The sequence below is a fragment of the Panthera onca genome, chromosome D2, assembly GCF_046562875.1.
Source record: "Panthera onca isolate mPanOnc1 chromosome D2, mPanOnc1 haplotype 2, whole genome shotgun sequence".
Taxonomy (NCBI): Eukaryota; Metazoa; Chordata; class Mammalia; order Carnivora; family Felidae; genus Panthera; species Panthera onca.
Window position 1 is genome coordinate 14,921,975 of NC_138349.1, and position 27,161 is coordinate 14,949,135.

A 27,161-nucleotide genomic window follows, 5' to 3' on the forward strand; every position below is an offset into this window, starting at 1 on the left:
TCTCCTTTTCTCCATATCTATGCTGAATGTGGTGTTTAATTACTCCGTAATAGCTTTTGTTCTGATTTGTTACAAAAATAGACAAGTCCTTTATCATCATTAAACCCTAGGATTAGTATTTTTTTTTAAATTAGGGATCATTTAAATATCATAAAAGGTTTGAAGAAAAATGGGAGAGAACTGTTTTTTGAGATACAAATTTTTAAACACAGTTCCTTGATATTTACAACAAATGGATTCATTCAAATGGTGTATATTTAAAGAGAAGTCAAGCCACTAAAACACTCAGCTCTTTAAATCACCCAACAGCTATTTAAGACAAGATCCTGGAGGGTTGCCAAATTATACTCTGTAATGTAGATTCCCCAGGAGGGTGAGATCGCTGGTGTATTTGCTCACATTATTTCTGAATAGTATGGAGTATGTTTAATTTTTTAACATGTTTATTTTAACAGTTTTTAGAGTCCAACAGCAGGGTCGATTGGTGTATACAAAGGGCCAGCACTCTTACCTGAAGCTCCCACCAGTTTGAATTACTGGACATTTATTGGTGAGAAGAGAAAGTGAGCCATTAAAGAAGAAAGAGAGGGTCAGCCTTCTCTCTCTCTCTCTCTCTCTCTCTCTCTCTCTCTCCCTCTCTCTCTCCTCCTCCTCCTTGGTTATTCTCTCCCTACTGGGGTCCCAGTTGGATCCTGGTAATAACATCAACTTGTCCACTGTAGACACGGCCACATTTTAAGGAAATCTTTCTGAAGTGGTCCTGTTTGTAGAAGGAAGTGCAGTTCCTTCACAACTTGGTAGAATTAGTTTTAAATAAGCTTGCGTACCCAGGTCTTGATTTAGGTGTTGTGGAAAGGTGAGGTAATGCCTGTCACAGGGCATTAGCTTTTATATTGTAGTTAGAATTTAAGTTTATGGGTATATGCCAACAGATTATTTTTCTTCACTAAGCAGGTGAGTTGGGAAAAGGTTGGCAGCTGTTTTTAGTTAAGACAAAGGTCTAGAATTTGGAAAGGGGAGAAGGGGAATACTTTTTAAGAAAGGAAAACATTATTTAATCAAGGTAGCATTCAGAACAAAAAACTTGCACCTGGATTTACCTAACATGCACACACTGAAAAAAAACACTTCATATAAAATTTAAACAAATTTTAACGTTTATTTATTTTCAAGAGAGACAGAGCGTGAGTGGGGGAGGGGCAGCAAGAGAGGGAGACACAGAATCTGAAGCAGGCTCCAGGCTTCGAGCTGTCAGCACAGAGCCCGACATGGGGCTCGAACCCATGAACCATGAGATCATGACCTGAGCTGAAGCCTGATGCTGAACCCACTGAGCCACCCAGGTGCCCCAAAAAACCCTTCATATAAATTATATCATTTGAATCTGCAATGAGATCCAAGTGATCTTAGGACTAACAGTGTTCTTCTCCCCTATGAACACAACGATGCTTCATTTGTCCAGAGATGTTCTGTATTTCCACATGCCCATGTCTTCTGTCTGCTTCTGCTTTGACTCGTCTCTGAGTTCGTTGCTGGGCTGCTGCTTACTTCTGTAACACTCTTCTTGCTGACAGTTTTGATAAAGTATTTTCTATCTTACAGTTACGTGTGTGTGCACCCATGTGCACACATGCCCGATTTCTTCAGTAGAAGGTAGGGGCTTCTGTCTAGTAGTTACTCAATAAATATTTCTAGAGTGAAACCAGTCTTGTTTATATCATCAAGGTTCTTCCCTTCCCTAGTGGGAGAAGCTAGTAGATTTCAACTGAGAGTCAACAAATGCTTTTGTGCATATGTATATTCATTGTAGCAACTTTCCAGAAACTCTTGGGGAGCAAATAGTTCCCATCTTGGGAGGCCACACCACATAGTGAGAAAAACTTGGATTTTGGCACAAGAGAGACCTGATTTTGAATCCAGCTCATTCATTTTTTTTTGTCACTGTGACCTTGAACAAGTTATCAGTCTCAGTTTCCTCATCTCTAAAATGTGATCATGCTATTTATCTTTCAGAGATGCTATAAGGATTAAATCAGAAAATACGTATGAAATGCTTGGAGTACAGTAGGCGCTCAGAAAATGGTGCTAAGAATCTTCATGATGGGTTGAGACTCCCTTTGGTTAGGAACCACACTTTAGGGACACCTGGCTGGTTCAGTGAGTAGAGTGTGTGACTCTTGATATCAGGGTCGTGATTTCAAGCCCCATATTGGGGGTAGAGATTGCTTAAAAATTAAAAAAAAAATTAAATATAAAAGGAACCACTTTAGGTTGTAAATCCTCAGTTACTTTATTTGCTATTCATTGATGCCCTTTGGATCGATGAGATTAAACATGGACACAATACTCCAGAAAGTTGTCACATGGGTGGGTGACCACTCCCTCGGGTGGATGGTTTGGTAAAGTACAAAATGGCCAAAATAAGTTCCTTGGGAATTTTAAGTCAAAGTCACAGCTAGAGATTTACAGGGAGATCTAGGGAAGAGGCAGCCTCCCAAAGGGTGCCAGGTGGGGCTACATAATACTGTGAAACAGCCTCCCCTCCCACACAGATATTTGCAGCAGTGAGAACTGCTTAAGATAAACTATCATCTCACCTTTACAGAAAAAAGAAGACGGGGAAGGATACCACCAGTCCCTCCAACCCTCCATCATTAACTGAGCCCCAAGTGTATCCAGGCACTAACAGATTTCCTTAAAACATGTATGTAATTAGGGGGAAGGGCAGTCCTACAGCTGATTGTCTGTATAGATGCACCATAGATCTGTGTTTTAAGCTAGGAGGGGAGCATCATTCTCCTCTTCATTAGACACTCCAAGTATCTGTCCTGTATTGAATGCATCATGCAGCAATTAAGGGAGCTTGGGGAGGGTTGAAGTCTTAGGAATAAGACTCTGAGAGCACAACCCTTCCTTTCCCTAATCTCCTTCCACATGAGAAGAGATCTGCGGGATACTATTGTTGGTGCTCAGCAGGCTCCAGATAAACAAGAACCAAGGACTCTGTAGGGCCAAGAGCATACAGAATCAGCCCAGAGTGTCGGCTCCTTCCCCATGGCCCAGTGCTTTGATGCAATTTGTACTAGGTCATTCCATAAAAATGGTTGAGCTTCTTTTTGGGCAGAATTGACTAGTTGGTTCAGCCAGCTGTTTTGACTGTGTGATCACTGCTCTGGTCGCCTGGCCTCATTGCCTGACCTTCCTGGTATTCAGTTGTATATAACCAGTGCATTAGTTTTCTATTGCTGCTCTAACAGATTACCCCAAATTGAATAACTTAACCAATACCAAATGATTGTGGTTCCTTAGTTCAGAAATCCAGTATGGGTCTTCCTGTGCTAAAACCAAGGTGTTAGCAGGCTGTGTTTTTTTTCTGGAAACTCTAAAGGAGAATCCATTTCCTTGCCTTTTCCAGCTTCTAGAGGCCACCTCCATTTCTTGTTTGCTGGTTCCCTTCCTCCATCTTCAAAGTTATCAAGGTAGCATCTCTCTGGTCGTTTTTTTTCCTGCCTGAACATCTCTCTTGGGAAGGTTCTCAGCTTTGAAGGATTCAAAGCGATGATTAGGTTGGGTCCACCCAGATAATCCAGAATAATTTCCTCATGTCAGGTTCCTTAATTTAATCACATCTGCAAAAGCCCCTTTTGGCGTGTAAGGTGACATGGCCACAGGTTCTAGGAATTAGAATAAAGACCTCTCTAGGGGGCCATTTTTCTGCCCGCCTTAGCAGAGATAGAGAAGGGCAGTGCTCTTACCCACCCTTTGGAGCCATCCTGGCTTCCTAGGACTGCCCAGCTGGGAGATGATTGAAGCATCTTTAAATCTCTCCCTCAGAGGCCTCCCAACTTTTGGTAGCCTGCGATGACATTTCTATCATAATTCTCTTAACTTTCCAAATCATACCACCCAGGGCTTTCAAAGGCAGTCAATTGCTCATGGACTACCAAACATGAGAGATAATGGGAGGGGGTGGGAGGAGAGGGGAAAATGATGCTGTGATTACCAAGGCCCTGAAACAGTTCATCTAGAAATATCCATGTTACATCCAGTTTCTCTGAAACTCTAAGTCAGGTACATTTTGTAACAAGTGCTATAATTTGAAGATGTCTCAAGCCACAAACCGGCTCCAGAAATGAGCTTTGTTCTTTACAGCACACTTAGCCCCAAACACAGGTCCTTTAAAATAACTTGATGGGCACTTACTGAGGAATATCCTAGAGGGCAGAGATTGTGGTATATTTATCTTTGTACAAGCCCAGGGCTGAGCACAATGCGTGCCTGCCCTAAGTGCTAGAACAAGCATGTACATATGCACACATAGAAGGAGTGGGTCTTGTGTGACAGGACACAGAATTCAGCACGTTTCCCATTCCTACTTATGGAACACTCAAGAAATTAAGGACTCTGAGATATTTTGTCTCTGCTTCCATAACGCACAGAATGGAGGCAATCAAGTCAGTGGAAGTGTCTTCTATTTCAGTTTACTAGAGATTCTGAGCAAAAGTAGCTGCAGGAATTGAAGAGTGTCTTGTTTGAGGAGGCAGGAGTCTAGTTCGCACATCATTAAAAAAATTACCCTAATGTAGTCCCTCTGCATTAGCCACAGGGAGTAGTGTTTGTGGAATGAGAGACTGATGGTATAGCGCACTGGCTTATTAAAGACAGTAGCTCTGGAATTAGGAGGCGTCGAGTTAGAATCATGGCGGTGCCACTTAACAGCTTTGGCCATGTACCTTCACCTCCAGATCTGCTCTCTTAACTCCAGAGAGTGGGAACCGAAGCACCAGTTGACACAGTCCTTTGGGCATTGGCCGGAGAGAGAAGAAGCAACCAGACGTGTTGGTAGGAGTCTTTGCTCGGCCGCCCGGTGACACCATCTTTTATCACTGAGATCCATTTCCGTTTCCTCTCTTGGGGCACAGACATACCTCTGGATTTCTCCAGGGCCAGAGATCTAGAGCTTGCCTCTGCCTCACAGGCTCTGTTCTTATTGTCCTGGACATGGGGATGCAAGAGGGACTTGGAGAAGGAGAAGCAGAGACCTCCCTAAACAATTCAGAGTTCACAAGTGAGGAGCGCACAGGGGAACCCTCCCAGATGATATGCAAAGCCCCTTTTAGATGAAACCCCTCTGAGGAGAAGTCTTCCTTCTGTGAATGGGGGGGTCTGTCATCTCAGTCTGGTCTTTAATCATTTTAAAAGGCAGCCCTTTTGATCATGAGTCTTAAAGAGTTCAGACGAAGTTTTCTGGGCCTGCCTTATTTGGGAAACATTTGTGCTTTGTAAAGACTCGGGCACACCAATGCTTAAAGGCCATGCCGAGCATCTTCGACTCTCGTCCAAGGGACCAATTGACAGAGGGCAGCACACAAGGAACCTTTTGTGCCTCCATAATTGCACAGCAGCAGGCATTTTATAACTGCTGAGTGGACTTCAAAGTTAATCACCATTTAGAAGTCTGCGTAAAACAATCCTCTAAAACACTGGGGATCAGGAAAGTTTTGATGATTTATTTGTATTTAAAAATCTAAGCCAGTACTCCCCAGTAGTACTGAGCTACACATGTGATTTGTAATTTCTGTGCCACATTCAAAATATAAAAAAAAAGCACAGGTGAATTCATTTTGACGTTTCATTTTCACCTAGTTTACCCAAAATATCATTTCGGCATGTAATTCAGTATAAACGACTGTTAACTATTTTACTTTTTTTCTCTTTGAAAAGAGTCTTTGAAATTCAGTGTCTGTTTCACGCTTAGAACACATCTCAGTTCAGACTCACCACGGTCAAGTACTCAACAGCCACGCAGGGGTCGGTGTAGACCGAGGCACTGGGCTGTGATTCCTCGAGAAGAAGGGATGCAGTCTTTCGTCTATGCCAACCTTTCTTGGTACCCAGTGTGGTGCCAGCACCTGAGCGAGGTTATTTAGATGTGTTCATGATGAAGAGCTGACTGCAGTTATGAGATTGGCTTGCCTAGCTGTGGGCCCGAGCGGCAGAGGTTGGCATAACTCGTCATTGGAAATACAGTCCCAGCCCAGGACTCTTTTTTCAAACAGCTGTATTGACATATAATTCACATGCCATACAGTTTATTCATTTAAAGTACAGCTCAGTGATTTCTAGCATATTCACAGAGTTGTGTATCTGTCAGACAGTCAATTTTAGAGTATTTCCATGGCCCAGAAAAGAAACCCAGCTGTTATCCCCCACTCCCTCATCCTTTCTAGCCCTAGGTAACTATTAATCTGCTTTCTGTCCCTAAATTTGCCTGTTCTGGACATTTCTTGTAAACGGGACCATACAATATGTGCTCCTTTGTGACTGGCTTCTTTCAAGTATGAGGTTTTCAAGATCCATCCATATTGTAGCATGTATTAGTTACTTCCTGCCTTTTTATTGCCAAATAATATCCCATTGTTTGGATATACCACATTTTGTTTATCCATTTGCCGTTTGAGGACCAGTGGGATTGTTTCCATTTTTTTTTTTTTTTTTTTTTTTTTTTGGCTATTGTGACTAATGCTGCTGTGAACATTTGTGTATAAGTATTTGTGCAGATATGTTTTCCTTTCTTTTGGGTGTATACGGAGGACTGGTCTGGCTGGATGATATGGTAACTCTGTATTTAACCATTTGAGGACCTGCCAGACTCTTCTCCAGAGTCTGTATTTTTACATTCCCAGCAGCGTTCTGGTTTCTCCTGATCTTTGGTAACGCTTGTTATTGCCTGTCTTTTTGATTATAGCCATCCTAGTGGGTATGAAGTGTTCTATCACTGTGGTTTTGATTTGTATTGCTCTGATGCCTAATGACGTTGAGCATCTTTCCAGGTTCTTATTGGCCCTTTGTATCCCTCTTGTGGAGAAATTTTTATTTAGGTTTTTTGCCTCTTTTAATTGGGTTATTGGTCTCTATTTTTGAGTTGTAATCGTTCTCTGCATAGTCTTGATGTAAATGCCTTATCAGATATGTAATTTGCAATTATTTTCCATAGTTTTGTGAGTTGTCTTTTCACTTCCTTGATGGTGCCCTTTGAGACATAATTTTTTTGAAGATGTAATTGGCTTTATTAAGTGACTCATGAATTGGTCGACATTTTATCTAGCAAGTAGGGAGATGCTCCCTGAGACACAAAATTTTTAATTTTGCAGATGTTCAGGTTGTCTGTGTTTTCTTTCAATGCTTACGATTTTCTTGTCATATTTAAGAAACTGTTGTCGGGGTGCCTGGGTGGCTCAGTTGGTTAAGCGGCCGACTTTGGCTCAGGTCATGATCTCGCCGTCTGTGAGTTCGAGCCCCGTGTCGGGCTCTGTGCTGACAGCTCAGAGCCTGGAGCCTGTTTCAGATTCTGTGTCTCCCTCTCTCTCTGACCCTTCCCCCATTCATGCTCTGTCTCTCTCTGTCTCAAAAATAAATAAACGTTAAAAAAAAAAAATTAAAAAAAAAAAAAAGAAAGAAACTGTTGTCTAATCCAAAATCACAAGGGTTTATCCCTATGTTTTCTTTTAAGAGTTTTATATCTTTAATCCATTTTGAGTTAACTTTTATATATGGTACGAAACAAGGTTTCAATTTTTACATGTAGCTGTTCAGCCGCCCCATCACTATTAGTTGAAAAAAATTTTTTCCCCTCATTGAATTGTCTTCTCAAAATTCAGTTGATCATAAATGTGAGTGAGGATTTTTCGCTGGGCTCTCAATTCCATTCCATTGATCTGTGTGTCTAACTTTATACCCATTACACATGTCTTGATTACTGTAGCTTTGTAGGAAGTTTTAAAGTTGGGAAGTATGAGTGTTCCAACTTTGTCCTCTTTTTTCAAGACTGTTTTGGTTCTTTAAGATCCCTTAAGATGTCATAGGACTTTTAGAATCTGCTTTCGAGTTTCTTCAAAGAAAGCTGGATTTGATAGGATTTTTTCTGAATCTGTAGATCAGTATGGGGAGTATTGCCATTTTTTCAACTATCAATTAAGTTGCCTGGTCTAGAATTTTATATTCATGAAACCACACAATAAGTATTCTTTTGTGTAAGACTTCTGCTCATTATATTAATGAGATTCATTCATGTTGTTGTGTATATTACTAATTCCATTTTTTTATATTGTAGAGTAGTATTCTGTTGTATGAACATACTTCACATCTGTTTATCCATTCTCCCATCGATGGACCTGTGGACTATTTCTAACTGTTAAGAACATTTACGTACAAGTTGTTTTCGTGGCTCTGTATTTTCATTTCTCTTGAGTGAATCCCTAGGAGCAGAATTGCTGGATCATGGTGTAGGTATATGTTTAGTTTTATAGGAAATTACCAGATCTTGCCCCGAGGTGATGCTATTTTACACTACAACTAGCAATTGGAGGAGAGTTTCAGATGCCATTTATTAATCCTCACTGACATTTGATGTTGTGAGTCTTTTTAATTTTAACCATTCTGGTGGGTACATAGTGATATATTATTGTGGTTTTAATTTGCATTTCCCTTATGACTAATGATGTTGGACACTTTTCTTATGTGCTTATTGATCACTTTGTGAAGTGTCTGTTCAGATATTTTACTCACTTAAAATGTTGGGTTGTTTGTCTTTTTATTAGCGAGTTGAAGGAGTTCTTTACAAATACTGGATGCCAGATCTTTGTTAGATACAGGATTTGTGAATATTTCTCTCCAAAATCGCTTATTACTCATTTTCCTAATGGCATTCTTTATTGAGCAGGGTTTTAAAATTTGATGAAATTGAATTCATTTTTTCTTTTATTGCCATTTCTTTCAGTGTACTATCTAAGAAATCTCTATGTACTCCCAAGTCACTAGAATATTTTATGTTTTTTTCTAGAAACATTATAGTTTTAGCATTTACTTCTAGGTCTAAGATCTATCATGAATTTTTGTGTATGGTGAGAAGTAGGAGTCTAAGTTTATTTTTCTCCATATGGATGTTCCGGTGCCATTTGTTAAAGATACATGCCTTTCCCCACTGGATTGAATCGACTCCTTTGTCAACAATCTAATGATTGTAAAAATGCAGGTTTGTTTCTGGGCTCCCTGTTCTGCTTTATTGATCGACTTGTCTGTCTTAATGCCAGTAACACTCTGTGTTGACTACTGTGGCTTTATTATATGTCTTGGAGTTGAGTAGTGTCAGCCCTCTGACTTTGCCTTTTTTTTTTTTTTAAAGACTGCTGCCTATCCTAGGTACCAGTGTTTCTTATAAATTTTAGAATTGGCTAATCATTTCCTACAAAAAGTCTGGTGGAATTACTATTGGGATCCTGTTGGATCTATAGATCAATTTGGGGAGAACCAATATCTTGACATTACTGAGCCTTCCAGTGTATGAATACAGCATGTATCTTTACTTCTTTAGGTCTTCTCTGACTTCTCATGAGCCCATTTTGTTTTTTCTGAGTCACTTGTCCTGTTGGTTCCTTTTCTCTCATTTCTTCCTTTCAGAGTTCTTCAGCGCAGTAGTGACGAAGGAGTGTCCTACAGTTGTGATTGCCGGTGGGATCTCTGGCAAATTAACTTACTATTTAAAAGAGGATGAGGATGATATTTCATTCACAGAGTTCGGGAAGTATTATATTAAATATTTAGGTAAAGTCCTTAGAAATAAAGGCTCCGCAAAGGTTGACTTTGTTTAGGACTGCCCTTCACCATCCAACTCAGCTTGTATCTGGTCCATGAAGTCCCGTTCTTGAAATATCTCTTTTCTTCACTGTTCTGTTTTATTCTTCCTGTAGAATTTAACACTTTTGCCTTGAGCGTGTCTGATGCTTCTTTTATTGTAAGCTTCCTGTAGGATCTGGACTTTAGTTTCCTATAGGTCCACTGATTGTTCATTATAGTGTATCAGCTTCAGTGAACACTAACAAAGCATCAGAAAATTTAAGTTTATTTTTTCTGAGTGCAGTTGCATCCATTATCTTATGTTTTCCTTGATGACATAATGAAGGCTGCTTTATCCTCAATTACAGGTGAGGAAACTGAGGCATTCCAAGAGGGACTAGGTACCAGCCATGACCAGTTAGGGGCAGAGCTAGAACTAGAAGCCAGATTCTGGACTTGAAGAATAATAACCATGATGCTGGAAAAAATGCATGTATACATATCTATGTATGTATATGTATGTGTGTGTGTGCGTATGTGTGTGTGCACACATATACATGTATTGTGTGTGTGTGTGTGTGTGTGTGTGTGTGTGTGTATAGAAAGCATGCTTAAAATTTCTTAAGCTCTGTAAGATGTTGGAATCCTTTTTTCAGGGCAAGCCAACCACACAAATCCTTCGTGAAAATGACATTTACATTTCATGACTGTGTTGAGCCAGTGAATAATGTCGTACAGGTTTAAAAGAATCTTAAACTGCCAAGCGAACTTCCCCTTCTCCTTTTGAAAAGCTACTCAGTGGGGTATGATGTGTGGTAACAACATTTACTGCTCGCCGGCTCTTCTTCACAAGGATAAAAATTGACAGCCGCAGAGGTTTTTTAAAAGGTGTCCTCAGCTCTCTGGGTCCTCTGCCCCTTGGAAATGCCCGGTTCTATTGTAGAAGAGCCCAGCCCAGTGTGAGGTCCCTCCGTGTGCGGCCAGAACGTGGGCCCATGAAGAGAGAGGAGCCACGTTATCTACACCGAGCCTGTGAGTGGGTGACTTCAAACAAATGTACTGCTTTCCAGAAGAAAGACCCGCGCTCTGAAAGATTCATGGAGTGCCTATGGTGCACATTTAATTACTCGCTCCCACCTCCCTCTGCAAAATACTAGCATTTATGTGATAGAGAGTGTGGGGCAATACTTTAGGGTTTAATGTTTGCTCACATAATAAACATTGATCCTGCTTCCTCAGGAATGAGTACGACTAGGAGAGAATGAATGCCCCTTTGCTGGACATGTTTTTTCCTATTGTTCCCCTGGGCTGCATCATTCGATGCCAGGGGGCTGGTGGCCATGGGGAGTAGCCTTTTTGCTTTTAGATCCAAGCGAGTACATTTTATTCCTCTATTCCCTGCTTCTACTAAGTGCCTTCTGTGTGCCGGGTGCTGTGTTAAGGCTCTAGGGGCTAGGGCCGCCTGGGTGGTTCAGTCGGTTAAGTGTCTGACTTCGGCTCAGGTCATGATCTCACGGTTTGTGAGTTCGAGCCCCGCGTCAGGCTCTGTGCTGACAGCTCAGAGCCTGGAACCTGCTTCGGATTCTGTGTCTCCCTCTTGCTGTGCCCCTCCCCTGCTCATGCTCTCTCTCTCTGTCTCAAAAATAAATAAAGATTAAAAGAAATTTTTTTAAAGGCTTTAGGGAATGGATGTGTCTTAATCCTCCTAAAAGCTTCTGTGATTCCCATTGTATTGGATGGTGATGCGGAGCCTTAAAGAGGGCAGCTAACTTTGCTGGTGGCAGAGCCAGGGTCACAGCTCAGGCACTGGGACTCCAGAGCCCATATGTGTCCTGCCAGCACTGGCTCCCCCCCCCCCCCCCCCCGCCACTCTCCCTCTGTCCCCCCACCTCCCACTTCCTCCTCTTCCCGAATCCTAGAAGGATGACAGCTGCATTAGGTGCACGAGTCTCTGTAGCTCAGGTGTATGTCCTTGTGTTGGACTGTCCTCCCTTCCCTTGACCTCTTCTTGGAATTCTTCTCTTTTCATCTGGCTCTGCGTCTTGTCCCCGTGTCCTTATCTTACCTTAGCTGTTGCCATAAACCTACTGAGATAGTTGCATTTTTTTTTTTCAAAAAAGAGTATTTGTAATGTTTTTAAAAAGTCAGGGCTCACCTAGGTGGTTTCTGCAATTGGACTCCAAATCCATATGACGATAAAGGCAGAGAAAAAAATGTGGTTGGGGTTCCAGAAACAGGGGAGTTTAGATATGAAAAGGTATTATGGATAGGGCTCAAGTTAACTCCCTGGGGGTGTTTGAGGGAATGAGGTACTTTAACTGTTGTCCTTCGTGTGGAGGGACAGTTGGGGGCATTCATTAAGACACAGTGTAGCACCGTGGTTAAGAGTTGGGCTGTGAAGCCAGACTGCTTGGGTCGAATCCCAGATCACTTGCTTCCCCGTGACCTTCGGTAACTTTAGCTAACCTCCGCGAGCCTCTGTTTCTTTATATGTAAAATGAGAGTAATAATGATAGCTAACTTTTAGAGTGACTGAGAGGATTAAGGCAGTCTGTGTAAAGAACTTGAAATAGTGGGCGATCTACTGCAGGCTCTGAAGACATATCAGTTATTATTAACGTTAAGATGTGTCTACCACACTCTGATATTTTGCCTTGGACTTTGGGACTTCAATGGACAGAACATCATGGTGCTTTCAGCTTAGCTGCAGAGGAAGAGAGAGAAAAGGACAGGTATGTATTAGTACACCAGGGAGATGTGCAGGTGGTTGGGGGTGCATGGCAGAGTCCCTAGGAAGGATTTCAGGAATGTTCAAGATAGAACTGTAGACCCGGAAAGGACTGCAGGAGTTTTCCAGTCCAACCATCTTTGGGATCTAGAGCACTTAAATGGCTTGTCCACATTTATGAAGAGGAATTATGGTAGAGCCAGGCCAGAACCTGTACCTCCTGAAACTGAGGTTGGGCCAGAGTGTATTGCGTGGCCGAACCTCCTCCTTGAAGACGTGGGCCAATTTGCCGAAGCATATTTACTTCCCAAATCATCCTAATCAGCAATGCTTGATGTTGGGGGCGGCTTCTCTGAACTCAGACTTTAATTGTCTCTGGCTCCTGGGAGCTCTCCTGATAGTAATTTGTGCCAACCCATCAGAATAATGATGATGGCCATTGTCTTATGTTTACTTTAAAGTTGTCTATCCTGGTAATGATCACCTGGCAAAGAGAGAGACTTATCCTGTTGGACATCTATAAATATCTAGTTTGAATTTAGAAAACTGGGCAACCAATCCAGTTAAAGCCTGGCGCTTGGAGACCTGCCTGAGGAATGCATGGGTGATGAAGTTACCCAGTTGGCTTGGAAAGAGCATCTTTTATGTTGGGTGGGGGCCATAGAAATTGATTCAGGAAGGCATGAGAACCTTAAAGATTTCAGATGGTTTATAATTTATCTGTAATGGGAAAAATGCTCTACCGAGATAATATCTTGGGATAAATTTGAAACCACCAGCTGTATTATGGATGTGTTTGTGGATGTATGTGAATTGCAGGGAATGAAATTTTTTTTTTTCTGTGAATGTAATTTAGCGTGGATAAGATGACGAATTAGCAGTATGCAATAAGAGCCCATTTGATATAGTGTGTGTAATTTTAAACTTAAAACCATCATGCTTTAGAACTGGAAGGGACCTCAGAGATCAAACCGGTTTGTAGCTAGAGGAACTGAATCCCAGAGAAGATGAGTGGTTTTGCCTCGAGTGTGAACTAGAACCCAGATATTTAGACTATTGTGTTTGGAGACTTTTTAGAACATAAGGCTTGATTGCCGCAGGCTCATTTTTTTTTTTTTTAGCAATAATGGTCTTATAGCATTGCTAATCAGAGCCAAACTGATTTCTTCTGGAAGGTGGACTGATGCTTCAGCCCTTTGCATATGTGGATGCTTAATAAAAAATACTTTCTGTGATCCCCCCCTCAATTAATACTCAATTATGTAAGTTTAGGGAAATTCGAACAATATTATTTATCGAACTCCGTTGTTCGAGCTTTTAATGTGGCTTCTTATGATTTCTCAGTTAGCGGATTTAAAAGAATTCAGAGAAAGTCATGTATGCTTTTCAAAGAAAAACATTGGTTGCTAGAGGGATTGAGTTTAATATAGTTTCATATCATAGAGGTTTTAATAATGCAGTCTAAAGTATTTGTACATGAATTCATTAAGCCCAGATTAGTCTTATTATAATTACTCAAAAAGTAATTCAATTTAAGAGAAAACATTTTAAATGGATATAAAATACACTGTTACCCGGGAAGCCATACTGTTCTACTTTATCAGCACCATAAAGTACTAGCAGATTTGAACATAACTTTCACAGTATACAGAATGCAATCATAAAAAGTATTATTCCTAAATCTATTTTTTTATGTTCTTTCAGTAGTTAAGAGCTTTATCCCTCTGTGCTAGGAATGAGATATACTAAGGATAGCATGTCATAAAAATCTTAGGGACTTTCTAGCTTGCATTGAGTGCACTGCCTTCCCCAAGTCAGTGCAGGGTGATGTGTTACAGGCACACGGCCTAAGATTGATGTTGGTAGCACATTCTTTAGAAAATGTAGCAGGAAGCTACTTCAGGGCTTTAAAAAATTTCTTTTCTGACTCACAAATACTAAAAGATGTTTACTGAGTGCCATGTGCCTTCAGAGGTACGCCAATGACGGGCTAAGTATTGGTCTTCGTTTCCAACATGATACAAGGTGAGGAGAGGCCAGGAGCAAGGAAAACCATAGAACTTTCCCTAGCCTGCATCCAGAGTGAGACGGAGAAGAAAGAGGGGGAGAGATACAAGGCCCACCTGCATGAAAGAATGGGCTAGTTTTTGGCATCGAGGGCTGGAGACTGAGGAGTGAGGCCTTGCAGCTAGTGCTTAATAACCAAGAATCACAGGGCTGTGTTCAGTTTGAGCCGCCTGAGTGTGCCTGGGGGGAACCGGGGGAGCATGGAAATGGGCTGTGTGGCCACAGGGCTGCCTGAGCTGTCTGGCTTTGGAGACGCAGAAAACTAATCACAGCTCCTGTGTGGTGCCATTGAGGCCAAGCCAGGAGCTCTGGAGGAGTCTTTGCTCTGGCTGTGCTCCAGGAGAGCACAGACTTGCACCTGGATAGGAAGGAGCTTAAGTGGCTTATTGTATTCAAACTTAAAAAATTATTTAATAAAGCAGCAACCCCCCCCCATTTTTTTTAAGGAAAATTCTTCATAGAACTCCACTGTCCCTGGCAGTGTGGGTCTCAATTGAGACCCCTGGCAGAGTGGGTCTCAATTCCGCTGCCCCCATGCAGTCCCTACCTTCTTGGAACCCTGGGCCTCATGGAGCATGGCTTCAAGCATGGATGAAAGCCCAGGGCAGGGCTGCATGAGCCCTTTACATCGTGGCCTTGAGAAATAATGACAGGTCCAGAGGAGCTAGGCAACGTCAGAGGGGTGAGTGGCACCATAAAGAAAGACCAGGCCTGGCTTTCTGCAATTTCTGGGTTTTAATCACAACCCTTTAGATCATCAGGATGTTACTGGATCTCGGTCTCTGACATAAAACATCAAAAATCATTCATTCATTAGGGGGGGAATTGCTCCAGAGTTTCTTGATGGCATATAGCTGCATGACAATAAGGAGTTAAAACGATCATTTTATTTTAATGGATTTTTTTTCTCTTCTGATACTTTTACAGTCCTATATAAGTCACAAAGTCTTTTCAAATGGTAAGCAATCAATATATGTGTGTTGACTAATAATCCTACAATGTATAGAATATTTCTGAGTACCAGTTATTGTGAATTTTTATATGCATTACTCATTTAATCTCCATAGCAATTTATGAGGTAGCACAGAAATTAGCTATTGTTATCATCTGCGTGTTGCTGATGAGAAATGCAAGGCTTGGGGAAGTTAAAGTAATTTTCCCAAGATCGCACAGTCAGACGTGGAACCAGCTCTGACTTCGAGACCTGAGCTCTTTGCTGTCCTGTTCTACTGCTTGTTATTATAATAACATTAACTTTCACTTATTGAACGTGTACCGTAAACCAGCTACTCTGTGCTAATTGTTTTCCATGTATCTGGGTTGTCCCTTTGAATTCTAAACGAAAGTTTTATTATCTCCGTTTTCTAAATGAAGAGACCAAGACCCGGAGAGAGGGCTTAAATAGCCAGCCCAAGATAGCCAGGATGGTGAACTAGCAAGGATTTGAACTTAGTGTTATTTGATGCTAAAGTCCGTGTCCTCTGTTTTGCTTAAATTATTCCAGCTTGATCCTCGTGATAGCTGCAGGGGAGAGAAGAAGCTTCTCTCTCCCATCCCTGTCTTCTAGATGAGAACATAGTCTGCGAGAGGTTTCCTCCTTGGTTTCCATCTGGTCGAGGGGCCAGGGCCCAGTCTTAGGTCATGGGATCCAGTGGCCATGGTTATGCGGTAACATGACACTGGATTGTATTTGGGAGAGAAGGAGTTAACCCAGCTCTCCTTGGGAAGCACGCCTGCCATTTTTGGACCTCAGTTTTGTGAGTGTCCAGCACAGCTATTCTGGAGTGCTGGTATTCGACAAGAGAGGAGGCATTGGTGGGCCCACTTTTCAACAAAGAAAAGAAAGGATTCTCTTCATTCACAGAGTTTTATAGAAATACGGAGACTGAATTCTAGTTGCCCTTCCTATTGATGTATTTGAAATCTGGTTTTTGAAATCTGGCGAAGGGAGAGCTCAGCTGATCTTGAAGCTGATTTTGGTTGATGGTGTACCTCACCCCATTCGAGGAAGCAGTGTTCATTTCAGCTGTTCTCTATGTCTCTCCCTTTGCCCCTGGTTAGTTGGGTCCCGGTAAAATTTGCAGTGCTTTACTGTAAAAGCACTTGTACTTGAAAGAGAATTTTCTTTCTGTAGCTCAAACCACAGGAGGACTCACAAGACAGCTATCTCCCCAGGTGAGACTTCTTAAATGGGAGTTAAGTGCATGCATTTTCAAGAAACTAAACTCCCCTCATATATAATTTAACCTAGAAAAGAAAGCACAATTGAGAGAGTAGTATGATTACATTGTTTGAGAACTGGTAACTTTACCTCCCCCCGTCTCGTGAAAGTCAGGCACACTTTCTCTGTTTGGCATATCTTCAGTGCCGTGGGGCGTGGGCTGAGTCTGATGTTGTAATAATAGTGAAGTTTTCTCTAACCATCTCCGTGGATTGTGGATTGAAATAGTAAATTATTCCTAGCAGGCTCAATGGGCAATGAGACTGCCATCCAGTTCTCCTCATAAAATAAAGCAATAGATAAATAAAGGAGAGCCAACTCACTTAACCCGCGTGGCTCTGTGCACTGCTAATTATTAACCCAGGCGCAGGAGAGGGGTTCACCCAGAGTGTAGTTAAATCATTTTTAATAGAGGTAAACACTAGCCATGTGGATGAGTAGGCACTCAAGAAAGTTTTTAATCAGCAACGTTTAGGAATCACCCAGTCTAATTGCCATAACTTATTAATAATAATAAGTAATCCAGTCTTTTTATGGCCCCTGTCTCTGGAGGACTCAGTGCATTAAAGAACTCTAGGGTGTGAATTCTCTCAGTGACTGTGGGGGAGGGGGACAAGTACCCTTGATGCTCATTCCTAACGGAAGAAACTGGGCATCCAGCTAAGAAAGACAAATATGAGCTCCTTTTTATTTTCTTCTCCCCACATCTGAGTCGCCATCTTACACATGGCCTTTCATCTATCTATAGGACCAGAATGGCTCCGGGGGGTGGGGGTGGGGCTGGGGCTGGAGAACAGGCTTTCTTTGTTCCTGTGACTGATTGAGGGGAGTGAGTGTGAGCAGACCTTTGTCTGAAGGAGTTTATTTCCTCTGCACAAGTGTCCCTAGTGTCCTTTGGGCTCAACCTGACTGTGGCTGGGTGGGTGCTGGTGACTCCCAGCCCCGTGCTTGTGTGATTTCCCATTCCTGGGAAAGCAGGAAGGATGGCACTGAGTCTCACTCTCAGAGTGATTCTTAACGGCAGCTGACGGGAGAATGTGTCTGTAAATTATCCCACTGAACCTGCCCAACACCAGGGTGTGGGTGTTAAAAGATCTCCAGCTCATCAGCAAGGAACTTCAAGTGCAGAGTGTGTAAGTGATTGACTCCCAGATAATTCTGAGTGATTGGTTACACTAAAAGGAGAATACGTCACTCAAATGTGAGGGCCTTTTGAGTTTTATAAGTGACTAGTCCCTATGGCTTGGGGATTAGGGGTGATGGACATGAAGGTGGTAAGAGTATTCCTGTAGCTAATACCCTCTGAGGTCCAGAATTTGGGGGAGGTAAAACGTAGCCAAACAGCACAGGATTTACAGTCTTCTCACTTACTTTCTGTTCTTCTGCCCGTGAATCATTGGAGCCTGAGCCTGGATGGCTGTTTCAGTCTAGACAAGTGAAACTTTAAAGAAGGTACCCAAGCCATTATTATACAGAGCAAAGAGCTAACTAATGCTAAGAGCGGAATGATTTATGCCACAGACTACAAAAGACATAAATTTAGAGTGTAAATTACAAGATAACTCATGTGCAAAATTGTTGCAATATTTATACTGGTGTTTATTAAAATTTACATTTGAATAAAAAGGTGCAAAATGTAAATGAAGCTGAAAAAGGTTTTTTTTTTTTTTAATTTTAAATAGCTTATACAAAATTCAAGAGTGTTTCTTGGAATAGAGGATATGAGTAGTACTCTATGCAGGTTTGTCTGCTAAAGCGTGAAATATACAATGAAACGGGAAGGAATAAGGTCACTAAATCCCTGCCTGAATTTCCTCCCTCCCTGCCCACTGATACTTTCCAGTGATTCAAATCACTACTGAATTTCAAAGGAAGTGCTCCCTGTCAAAAGCCATGGATAGGAGGTTGAGGATCGGGGACGGATGTCGAGACTGGATCCGTGTTTAAAAGACTAATCTTATTTCACTGATATTTTCAAGGTTGGAAATTTTTGTCTGCATTCATTAGAGGAGAATGATAAATCTCTAATTTGTACTTTGCTAATAATAGGGATGAGCTTTTGTGCTTCATTAAGGTTAAATGAATCTCATGTAGTCCTGGCTGAATCTTTAGTGCCTTGTGTGACCTTGGGAAATATCTCCTTCTCTGGGACTCAGTTTCCTCCTCTGCAAATTAAGGGGTTGGACCAGATGAGTGCTAAGACACACCAGCCCTTTTTCCTTCCCTCCTGTGTGGGCTCATACCATGCCAGTCATTGAGGATCCACAAAGGTGATTAAGACCCATGACTCTTGTCCTCGGGAGCTTGTGGGCTATATAAATAACGAACTATAAGATGAGCTATAATTGCAAAGTGCACAATTTACTCTAGGAGCAGAGAGGTGGAAACAGAGACTTCCCTCTCTGTGGGGATAGGCACTGAGAGGCTTCACAGTGGCTGTGACATTTGAAGGCTGAGGAGGAGAGCCACTCCAGGTGTGCAGGCTGGTCCGAGGGTGGGTGGTATGGACTGCGTGTTCCAGGCAACAGATGCATGTGATGGGTATATTTAGGGAGCTGCGCATGGTCCTTCTCACAGTCTCCGGACAATGTTGAGGCATGGCGGGTGAGTGCCGTCCTTCCGCTGCCGTGTCGGAACTTGTACCAATGATGAATGACGGAGGTTAGAAAATAATAGATAGTGTATATAAGTTAGGGCAGAGTCGAAGTTGTCCTGGAATGGCACCGATATGCCCATTTACATCCCAATTAGCTTTCGTGAGCGTGAGGGATAGGGTGGTGTTTCAGCCAATTGCCTGGGTCCTGTGAGCCTGCAACCTGACATAGCTGTGCCACAGCCTGCGTATGCCCTTGGGAGTGTGTGTATTATGTATGAACGACACCCTTCGCGAGGGTCACAGCTACGCCAGCGGAATGAAGACCGTTCCCACAGGTATTCCCCTCCTTGCGGTCTGTTTAATCCACTCAGGTGTGCATCTCATCTGCACCTTTTATGGGCTCTCCACTCTCTGTGACCTCGTAGGAGCCGATGTGTAGCTCCTGGTGGCAAATGTAGATGTTGATGGTCCAGTTCTTCTTTAGTTTCCAGTATGAAAATAAAGTTTTAAAATTCGGATTATGGACGTAAGGCATGGTCAGTGTTACAAATTAAAGTCGTACAGAAATGCTTACATAGGATTTCAAAAAGTGACCCCAGATCCCATCACCCAAAGACCAACATTTCCATGATGGTCTTTCTTCATGGAGATAAACGCTCGCACATGCTTGCGTACGCATTCGTAAGTGGTTTCGGGACACGTGTTCCCTGTTGCTGGCTGATTTTTTTTCATTCAACAGTAATCAAAGTCTTTAAATAAAGATTTTCAATGGCTGCACCATAATCCATTTTGTGGGATAAATTATTTTTGGTTTGATTCCCTGTAGATAAATAGGCAAAAATCACTGTTTTGCCAGTATACACAATGCTGTGATAAACGTCCTTATAGACTCATTTTGTACCTTTACTTATTTCATTAGATTAAATTCCTGGAAGTGGTACTATCAGGTCAAGAACTATATATTTAACATTTTCTTACATATCGTCAAGCTATCTTCCAGAAGTTTTGTACCTGCCTACCACCCCATTAGCAGGGTAGGAGCGGGCTCATGTCTGGGTGGTGCTGTGTTCCTACCAGCACTGTATTCGACCTTAAGTTACTGAATGAGAAATATGAACAGATGAGAGAACTTTTGGGGTGACTGGGAGGCAGTTGAGAACAGAATGGGCCTGAATGCACATCTGAGATGTTGAGAACAGAATGAGCCTGAATGCACATATGAGATGTCAGAAAAGGGGCGCCTGAGTGGCTCAATCGTTTTGAGTGTCCGACTTCAGCTCAGATCATGATCTCGTGGTTTGTGGATTCAAGCCCTGTGTCGGGCTCAGTGCTGACAGGTCAGAGCCTGGAGCCTGCTTCAGATTCTGTGTCTCCCTCTTTCTCTGCCCCGCCCCGCTCTCTCTCTCGCTCGCTCTCAAACATTAAAACACTTTTTTTTTTTAAAAAGATATCAGAAAGGACCTGGCGTATGCATAAATGTTCACCAAAAGACATGTACAAAGATATTCATCACAATTCCTAATTGTCAAACACTGAAAACAATCCATCAACATTACAAAGGGAAAATAACTTAGGATATAATCACACAGTGGAATAGTATATAGCAGTGAGAATGAGTGATATGCTGTGTGGAGTGTGGATGATTCCCACAGTCACTGCGGAGCAAAAGGCAGACAGTGTGAGTGCATTTCTATGAAGATTAAAAACAGGAAGAAACAAATGTAAGGTAGAAGGCATGCCAGTGGTTACCAGTAGAGGGATATTAGTGACTGTTTGTTTATGCTTTTTGTTACCTGTATGTTTCCCAGTACTAGACATAGTGCTTGCTATATGGCCTCTCAAGTAATTGTTGAAAAAAAATAAAGTCACAGTTTTTCACCTTTTAAGAGACTTTGACCTAGGATAATAGGAAGATGTGGCATTATTAGTCGTGAGTTACATATGGAGAATTCATACAAATGTCTTTCTCTTTGATTTAAATAGGGAACCGTAGTATACTTGTAGAGCCTTCCTCTGTTTATTCTCTTGTGTGGCGTTGTTTTTGTGTTACTTGTAAACCAGGCAAGCACTTGGTAGTGGGTGAGAAGATGGGGTTTTGGAATCAGACATTTGGGTCCAATCCCCAGTCGATTGTTTCCTCCTCTGTGGCCTTGGATGAGTTTCCATGGTCTCGTTTTCCCCAATCTGCTGAATAAGGATGAGAATACAACCTACTCTAAAAGGTGGTTGTGAAAAATAATAATATTAATTTTAATAATAACCACCAAATTCTCTATGTTTACTACGTGCTGGTCACTGATGTAAGCTCTTAAAACAGAGGACGTAATTTGTTTGATCTTTCCAGTACTCCTGTCTATTTGTGGTTTAGGAAATGTAAGCCACAGAGTTAGTTAAATGTTGAGCCAGGATTTAAATCCAAGAGTTTCATTCCAGAGCCCGGGCTCTTAACCACTGCCTCTGAGTTAAGGGAAATATTGTACAAAGAGTGCCCAGCAAAGTCAACATATGTTAGCTGTGATTATCATCATTGTCATTTGCAATATCATTATTAATATTTTTTCTCCTCTCTCTCTCTCTCTCTCCCCTCTCTTCCCTTGGTTTTTCACCCTCCTGGCAGATATTTTCCAGCAAGGTAAGTTCACTGTCGCCTGCCTGCTTTGCCACTGGCTGTGATCGTTTGGGAACAAGGGTGTCCTCTGTGGGCAGAGGGTTGTGGGGCTTCGCATTCTCTGTGGACTCATCACGGGGGCTTTAGGAGGCACCTGAGGATGATAGCTTCAGGTGGCCTGAAGTGCCATCAGCCTCTCTGGGCCTCTGCTGTCCGGCTTCTGCTTCCGGACCATACTTGGAGGTAGGGTGGGGGCTGGACAGTTTGGCCAGGAACACCGGGGAGAGTCATGGCCGGGTCTCTGTCAGGGAACGGGTAGGCTTGGGACGCGTGGGGCTGGTGAGGAGCAGGTGTCTCTGGGGGGTTCAGATGGAAGATCCCTGTCCCTCAGGGTTCTTGCATCAGGGCCGCCTGCTGCTTGGGCGGGGCTTCAGACGCCAGCTCCATGTGGAGGTTTCTTTGCTAAAGAAATGTGTCCCTGTCCTGAGAGGAGGTGTAGGTAGGATCATGGCATGACACCTTCAACCCAGGTGTCCCTGGAAACCCCTCCAGCTGTGCCTGTGACAGAGATGGAGCCAGGCGAGGGCATAGAGTGTCTTATCTGTTTTGCCAGCCAAGGTCATGTGTTCTGGGGAGTTGGAGATGGGAAGTCTAACTGCGTCTTCTGGTTGTGTGTTTTAGTCCTCACTGAGGATGCACAGCCCCTGTGCTCTGGGGTGCAGAGGGAGGCTCGTGGGCACAGCCTTGTTGTACCTGCCAGACACACATTAAGGGGAAGCCGCCTCTTCCCCCCCACCCTTTTTTTTAGATCACAGTCTGAAACCACCCGGTAGGATCGGCAGGGCATAACTATACTCAAGCTGGGCAATACGTTTGTGGCACGTGTTTGCTATGTCTTTCTTGAATCCAAGGCTGGCTTAGAATAAAAGACACTGGTTTAAAAATACATCTAGGCATCCCATAAATAGCTTCCAAATAATCTTACAGGCTTGATATTTTCACAACGATTATTTCAGCCCAAACATGCAGCGTGTGTTATGGAGAATGTCTGCCTGCTCTCTCCGATAGAAGCGCCGTTGTGGGTAACAATGAGGGGACTGTTGTGTTTGTCTTTTAAGAGTCTGGAGTCACAGACCTACTTTTATAAATAATTCATAAATCGCAACAAGCTATAAGTAATAAGTTCCATTTGGCTAGAGACTAAGAGATGAGCAAAATTGAAAAGGTGCCGTGACTGTTGATGTAGTGGGAGCCCTGTTGTCGGGGCCCCTCGGTGCAATGTGTCTTCTTCCTTGACAAATTGGGGGTTCACGGTGACGCTCTGGGAGGAAAAGAGGTTTTCTTTTTTTTTTTTTTTTTTTTTTTGCCTGAGCTTGAATCCACTCACCAGCCGATGCTGAATTGCATTTCTCCTTTTGAGACACGAGGCGCTTGAATTTGGGAAGTCTTCCTGGATCATGAGGGCTGAGGCCACCGGAGAGTGGGAGAGAAAAGGCTTGTAGCAGAACTGGCTTTTCTTCGAACGATTGTGAGCATTCACGGTTGTCATGGTTGGTATAAAAAATGGCTTATTAGGCTACCTATGTCAAGTTTGGCTCCTTTTATAATCAGTCATTCCATTTGATTGATGGGATTTGCCTGTCAGTAGCAATGATATGCAGAGCAAAAGTTATAATCATCTGCAAATCACTGGCTATCGGGACTTAATAGCATCTTCCAGAGACGGAAGCTGCTAGCAGCCCGTTGCCCTGCGTGATGGTGGGCGGCAGCTCCTGTGTAAGATATTACCAGGATTTCAAATGCAGAGAATTGAACTTGCTTTTGTGAATAATTTACATGGCTCCGGCCTTACAGGACTGTTACATATGGAGGGACATTTCTCTGAAATGGTAGCAAAGAACCCACCAGCTGGTGCCCCTTCCTTACCTTTGCTTCCAGCCATTCTGCCAATGAAATTAATGCTCAGTAAGATGTGACAGTTAAAAGGTGTTGGATGGGGCATCTGGGTGGCTCAGTCGGTTAAGCATCAGAGTCTGGATTTCAGCTCAGGTTATAATCTCACAGTCTGTGAGTTCGAGCCCTGCATCACGCTCTGTGCTGGCAGTGTGGAGCCTGCTTGGGATTCTCTCCCCCTCCCTCTCTCTCTGCTTCTCCCCCCATTCATGCTGTCTCTCTCTCTCTCTCTCGATCTCTCTCAAAATAAATAAACTTGAAAAAATGTGTTGGTGACAGTCACATCAGACCAAGACAGAGGGTTCTGTGTCTTAGAGATAGTCGAAAACGTGACTACACGATGTCTCCTGTGGTTGAAACTCTGTTCCAGAATTGTACCATTAATTTGTAACACGGGGGGCCAAGCATGGTGCTTGAAATAGACAGCCAGAAAGCTACGTGGCTTCAGATGAACAGAAACCACCGTGTCGTCGCTGAGGCCTCATCTACACACACGGTGGGAACTCCGGGTGTCTTTGGCCTCCTGACCGTGCCGTGGGCGTCCAGGCCCTGCCTGAGGAGTCACGGGCAGCTGCGGGAGGCGCTGCTTTGCCATTGTGTTCTTCCAGCGGTGAGTGCATGAGGCGGTGAGTGCATGAGGCCTGGCTGCCCCGAGGAGTGCCTGCCTGTTTGGGCCGCTGTGCACCGTGGCGGGCTGAAGAGGGAAGTAGCCTCACAAGTTGACAACATCAGACATTCTCAGCGGAAACCGAAGTTATTTCCTCTGGATTGCATTATCTTTTATTTCACTACAGATCAATCTTGTTATAGTAGGTGACGGCTCAGCAGCTACCGCTGGGCCTTTCTTTGCAGTGTCCGTGCTGTGTGCACGTGGGGACGTGTTTCTCCCCCGCTTCTGTGCCATTTTATAGCTCGTTACATTGCTCTCTTCCGTAAAAGCCCCTTGCTGTGGCGGTTAGACCACAGGGCATGGGGAACTGTCAAGGACCAGTGGGCCCGCAGCTGGGCCTTCTGTCTAGATGAGTTCCAGGGCCACGGGGCTACATTTTCAAGGAGCCTTAATTGACCCGTGTTCTCTGTGGACAGCAGAGTCCGTGTGCCCCTGGATGGCTCTCAGAAATTCCAGAGTGCCGTAGAACTGCCTTCCCAACATCAGATGCAATTGAAAATGCTGTATGTGCACACATGTCTAGAATCTTGAGTTTTAGAGCACTTTCATATCAATCGTTTAATAATGAAGCCAGGACCACACACACACACACACACACACACACACACACGCACGCACACACACCTCATTTGAAGTTACTGAAGCACCTTTTGAATACTCCTCTAAAAGCTCAACCTTGAATCTGAAATTGAACAGAAACCGAGTGAGTGGCTTGGAAATCAGAGCAATGCCACTCAGCAGGGCATTTGAAAGTGTAAGTGGGCACTATAAAGACTTCACCATCGAGTTAATTCTCTGCTCTGTGCTGTGAACTGAAGTCCCTGATAGACTCTGAGCCCGAGGAGGCAGAGCGTTTCCTCCTGCTCAGTTCTCACCTGGAGCTGCGATCTTGCTATTTACGAGCTTTTTCTTTCGGCTCAAGTAATTTTTGATACCTCTCAAACATAGTGCACTTGTTTTTCCAGCGAACGGTATATATGTGCCAGGCACTTTCTAGGCCTTGAGGATAAGGGGACGGACACGACAGCGAAGGAAGGCTCTCTGCTCATGGAACTTACAGTCTAGCTTGGGGGGCACTGGCGCTCGGCATGCCAATAAACGAGCAACATAAATTCTGAGAGATGCGTGTGGTGAAGACAGAATCACAGGAGGGTGTGCTGGTGGCCAGGAGGGCTGGACGGGGCGGTTAGACAGTGCCCAGAAGGACCAGCTATTGGAGGATGTGGAGGAACCCCGATGGGCCAAGAACACCCCAGTGTTCCAGAAGGAAACCGGTGTGGCTGGAGCTCACAAGTGAGGAAGAGCGTTGTGTGAAATGAACAGCGAGAAGAGGGCAGGAATATAGTCTGGAGATCAGAGGAAGGAAGTCAGCAGTGGGTTTTAAGCAAAACAGTGGTGGGGTCCTATTTCCATTAAAAATTGCCATACTGGTTGCTATGCAAATGCATAAGGACAGTGTGTGAGAAGTTAAAACCGGGACCAGGGCTGAGCACTGAGCAGGCTCAGGTGGGGCTGAGGTGGTGGGGGGGAGGGTTCTGCCCGCAGGCCCTAAGCATTCCCCTTAGTGGGTCTCTGCGACCCCATTTCCGGCCAGCTTGCCTCCACTGAGTGTCCCATTTTTTGCTTGCTTTACCTGTGGGGAGTAACATGCCCATAACTGACACCTCCTCTCCTTAAGGCTGTGCAGGTTTTGCTCATCAAGGGCATCGTTAACATGCTCCTATACATATCTTTAGATTTTTAAAAAGCCACCTTTCTCCAGTGTACGTATACATGTCTATCATAGGTATCACATAGTTATGTATTAAATGCTCAGGAGACCTCGATTTGGCTCCCAACAGGGTTGCCTTTCTGGGGGCGATTGAGCCACTTGCTTTGCCCTGTAACCTCAATATTTCCACCTGTAAAATGAAGGAGTTGGGAAGAATCCTTGACCTCACGTGGCTTCCTGAGGATGCTTTATCTTGAGGGGTTTTACATGGATTTGAGTTAATAGAGTGCAGAAATATCCCATACTGCAGGTTACGACTGTTATCTAAAGAACTTGGGTGAATGCAGAGGCTTCCCTAGTGGCTGAGAATTAAGGTTCAGAGAACTGTGGCTTCAGAAGTGGAACCTACTCACACGGCCAGTTTGGAGCATCAGCTCTGGAATTCACAATGGATGGCGTTGCTTTCACTAATTTGAAGAGAACAATAAATCATAGTTTGGTTTCTGGCAGCCCAGCCAAGCCTGGTAATTGTTGGGGTGGGCTTGTGGTGACAGATACCTCTGCCATTTATAATGTGCTTGACTTGAGCTCTTTTGCGTATTTCAGACTCTTGGGCAAACTGCTGAGGCTGGGTCTTAGGTTTTCCCAGCCACCTCAGAAAACCCATCTATTCTGAAGCTCTGACCCTTGAGCCATGAATTATGGTTCCCCTAGTCATGTTACACGTCATGAAATACTGTTTTCTTTGTGAGTGTGGGATTTGGGTGAATAAACTAAATTTATCGTTAACCGTTTCCAGGTAAAAGTTCCAAGTCGTCATATGGTGTTAACTAGCAAATGAGAAAAATGCGTTAACATTTTTATGGTGGAAAGTGGCTGTTTCACATTTCCCGTATGCTCATGTTTACTGTGTATGTATATTATTTCCCATTCTTTCCAGAACCCGTGGAATATTCTGAGTTGTACGTTCTGGAAATGCATCTGCCTCTCCA

The 27,161-nt window shown here is 43.3% G+C and overlaps 1 protein-coding gene across 5 annotated transcripts in view; it reads left to right on the forward strand.

Annotated features, from left to right (window-relative positions):
- Positions 1 to 27,161, forward strand: part of GFRA1 (GDNF family receptor alpha 1) — a 210,952-nt gene that overhangs the window by 40,124 nt on the left and 143,667 nt on the right. For 4 of the 5 annotated variants that reach the window (XM_060641398.3, XM_060641397.3, XM_060641399.3 and 1 more), the window contains one exon: positions 21,845 to 21,859. The exons of the other annotated variant lie outside the window; for it this stretch is intronic. In XM_060641398.3, coding sequence (XP_060497381.2) covers positions 21,845 to 21,859 — 15 coding nt within the window. The remainder of the gene's footprint in view (positions 1 to 21,844; positions 21,860 to 27,161) is intronic. 5 annotated transcript variants of the gene reach the window in all.